The following is a 2,574-nucleotide window of genomic DNA, read 5'->3' as shown; positions in this document are numbered from 1 at the left end:
GTAACCTGCACATAACAGTGGGGCCCTTAAGGGACAAGAGATAAATTACAGTTTGACATGACAAAACACTGCATAAAGCTGAAAATCGTAGTCCAAATATAACCATTTCGTAGTCATAGTATTAATTCATAGTCTATTTACTTATATAAATAGATGTTTAAGATCTAAAAACCAAACACCCGAATCACCTAAACGAAACGAATTCCCATTATTAGAAATGTCGTCGAATGCAGCAAGTTCTTCGAATGAAGTACCTGGTTCCAATTCTGAAAGGCCATGGACGACAAACGAGGTGTTAGTTATAACACGATGCTGGCTAAGTGTTAAGGATGGTGTATGTTTACTTGTTCCCCCGCATTGCCTAATTGGTGATGAATGGAGTTGCATCACATCTTTGTTTAACCATGAGATAGGAGAAGGGAAAAAAAGAGAAAAATCAGATGTTGTTACTAAGTGGACGGATATAAAGGAAGAAGTGACATGGTTCAATCGAGCATGTGGTTATGTGAAACGTAACAATGTTCGTTATCGTGACGAAGAAGAGTTCTTGGAAGTTGTTACAGAGTTTTACATCTGTCAGCATGACGGCAGAGACTTCGAATATGAGGAAGTTTGGAAGGTTGTTAGAGATAAACAGTATTTCAAGTAGACGGCTCTATTTTGTGTTAAGAATAACCCATGGACTTGTGTTTTACGTTAATGCTTTGTTCGTATTATGTCGTTGTTTTTCATGTAATTGTTGTGATGTTTTTAATGGTTCATGGAATCCTTGTTACTAATGTATTCTAATATATTGTGATAACTAATGCAATGACCATTTATTAACTCAAGTTAATCATACGAGGTGCTCACATAATAAACTAAAATACATTTTAAACAAACGAAATACATACGAAATACATAAAAAATACATGAAAATAACCTACTACATGAAAATAACCTAGTACTCAAATAATAAACTAAAATAGATTTTAAACAAACGGGATATATTTCAAAATATTCCAAGGGGCTTCAAACTGGAATTCCAACCCGTTACTTAATGACTTGTATTCCTCCTTAGCAGCTTCCAAGATAACCTCCTCAGTAGCATTTAAACGGGTGTCGTCAATTTTGGTATAAAGATCGTTGAATAATAGAACTTCGGTTTTCATTTCATACCATCTTGCTAAGATGTCTAGTTCGTCACGATCGTTTCTTGTAGCCCTTTGGTTTTCAGCATTGAAAATATTGGTTAAACGGGTCCAAAACATTGGATCGTTCAACTTGCTTGTCTCATACACATGAATATAAGCATGTGTAAGAACCAAGAACTCTTCATTGCTCCATGATATAGAACTCATTTTGATTGAAACTAAGAGAGTGGAATATAAAAAACAATATTTGAACAGCTGTATTGGTTTATTTAATAAAGTATTTGTGTAACATAAGGTCAATTTATAGTAGTTTCTACACAAAATCGCAGTCCAATCTTCTAATATGTCTGCATTTCATAGTCAAAATTAACTGACGAATGCTGAACAGCTGTATTGGTTTATTTAATAAAGTATTTGTGTAAGACTTGTTGACACATTTTTGAACTTTACTCTCAACGTAAGGGGTCAACCCACCAGATAACCTCCCTGAAAAATTTGATATTTTAATAAAAATAATAACACATTAAAAAAAGTAAATAAAACAATCTCCCTTACCCGCCACGTCGGCCCGTTCAGCATACTTTGATTGTATCGACGTGGTGATTAACTCAATTATCGTTGTTATAGGAAACTCACGTCTGGATATAATTTGCAAAATTTCAGGGACGTCAATCGATTTAACATTGTAGCGTATTTTTGGGAAAAATGCTCGTGTCCATTTTGAAATCGGAATATCGTCAAGCCAGTAAATTGGACTCCTAAGCAAGGAAAAGAAAGGTGATTTCCTACATGCAGTTTGCAACCTTTCCAAACACAAGTAAAAATCATCAACGCTATATGCATTGCATGACTTCCAAAACAACGATTCAACTTCCGTACAGTTATGTCCCACACAGTCACGTATCTTTCGAGCTATATCTTTAGGACAATATCCATGATAGGAATCCGGGTAGGCACTATAAACACCAAATTCTATTTTATCACACAGGTTGCTTATGAAACCAACCTCTATGTCGTCACCTAAACAATCTTTTAACCTCATCATGAACCATCTCCATGATTCTTCACACTCTAAGGTTCCCAAACCAATTGCTAAGAGTAGTGGTTCATGATTTCCATCTAAAGCCACTGCGAAGTACATTGTTGTCAGATAGCTCCCAATAAGGGGTAAATAACCCACATATATCAGCGGTATCATGCACCTAAGGAAGGTACGAATCTACATAAAAACGAACACATATTAGTGATGAGTAAAAACTAATCGAGATACATTACCATGAAATATTATATAACTCAATAAAATTAGTATGTTATACTGTTGGAATAGTGTCTAAGGCTATAACTATATTCGGTGGTGCATGGTCCTTTTGGGTTGCCTTCACCATAGCAACTTGAAGGATGATTTGTTAAGAGAGAGTAAATATTATAAGGAATAATATTT

General features: G+C 35.0%; 1 protein-coding gene across 1 annotated transcript; it reads right to left on the bottom strand.

The window, feature by feature from the left end:
* Positions 1-1,446: 1,446 nt before the first annotated feature.
* Positions 1,447-2,274, bottom strand: LOC145035348 (uncharacterized). Its single transcript, XM_078983901.1, has 2 exons — positions 1,689-2,274; positions 1,447-1,619 (listed from the first exon to the last, which is right to left on the bottom strand). The coding sequence occupies exons 1-2, from the start codon at positions 2,272-2,274 to the stop codon at positions 1,447-1,449; spliced, it is 759 nt and encodes a 252-aa protein (XP_078840027.1).
* Between the last annotated feature and the right edge of the window lie 300 nt (positions 2,275-2,574).

Source organism: Lactuca saligna, chromosome 3, assembly GCF_052625555.1.
Source record: "Lactuca saligna cultivar CGN05327 chromosome 3, ASM5262555v1, whole genome shotgun sequence".
NCBI lineage: Eukaryota > Viridiplantae > Streptophyta > Magnoliopsida > Asterales > Asteraceae > Lactuca > Lactuca saligna.
The sequence above is the reverse complement of the archived record's forward strand: the minus strand, read 5'-3'. Positions and strand labels throughout refer to the sequence as shown.

Bases quoted from the DNA above. Each gene is read 5' to 3' on its own strand.
- LOC145035348 (XM_078983901.1), bottom strand. From the start codon at position 2,274: ATGTACTTCGCAGTGGCTTTAGATGGAAATCATGAACCACTACTCTTA. The intron at 1,620-1,688 runs GTAAGGGAGATT...CAAATTTTTCAG, and splicing joins TGAACGGGCCGACGTGGCGG to GGAGGTTATCTGGTGGGTTG.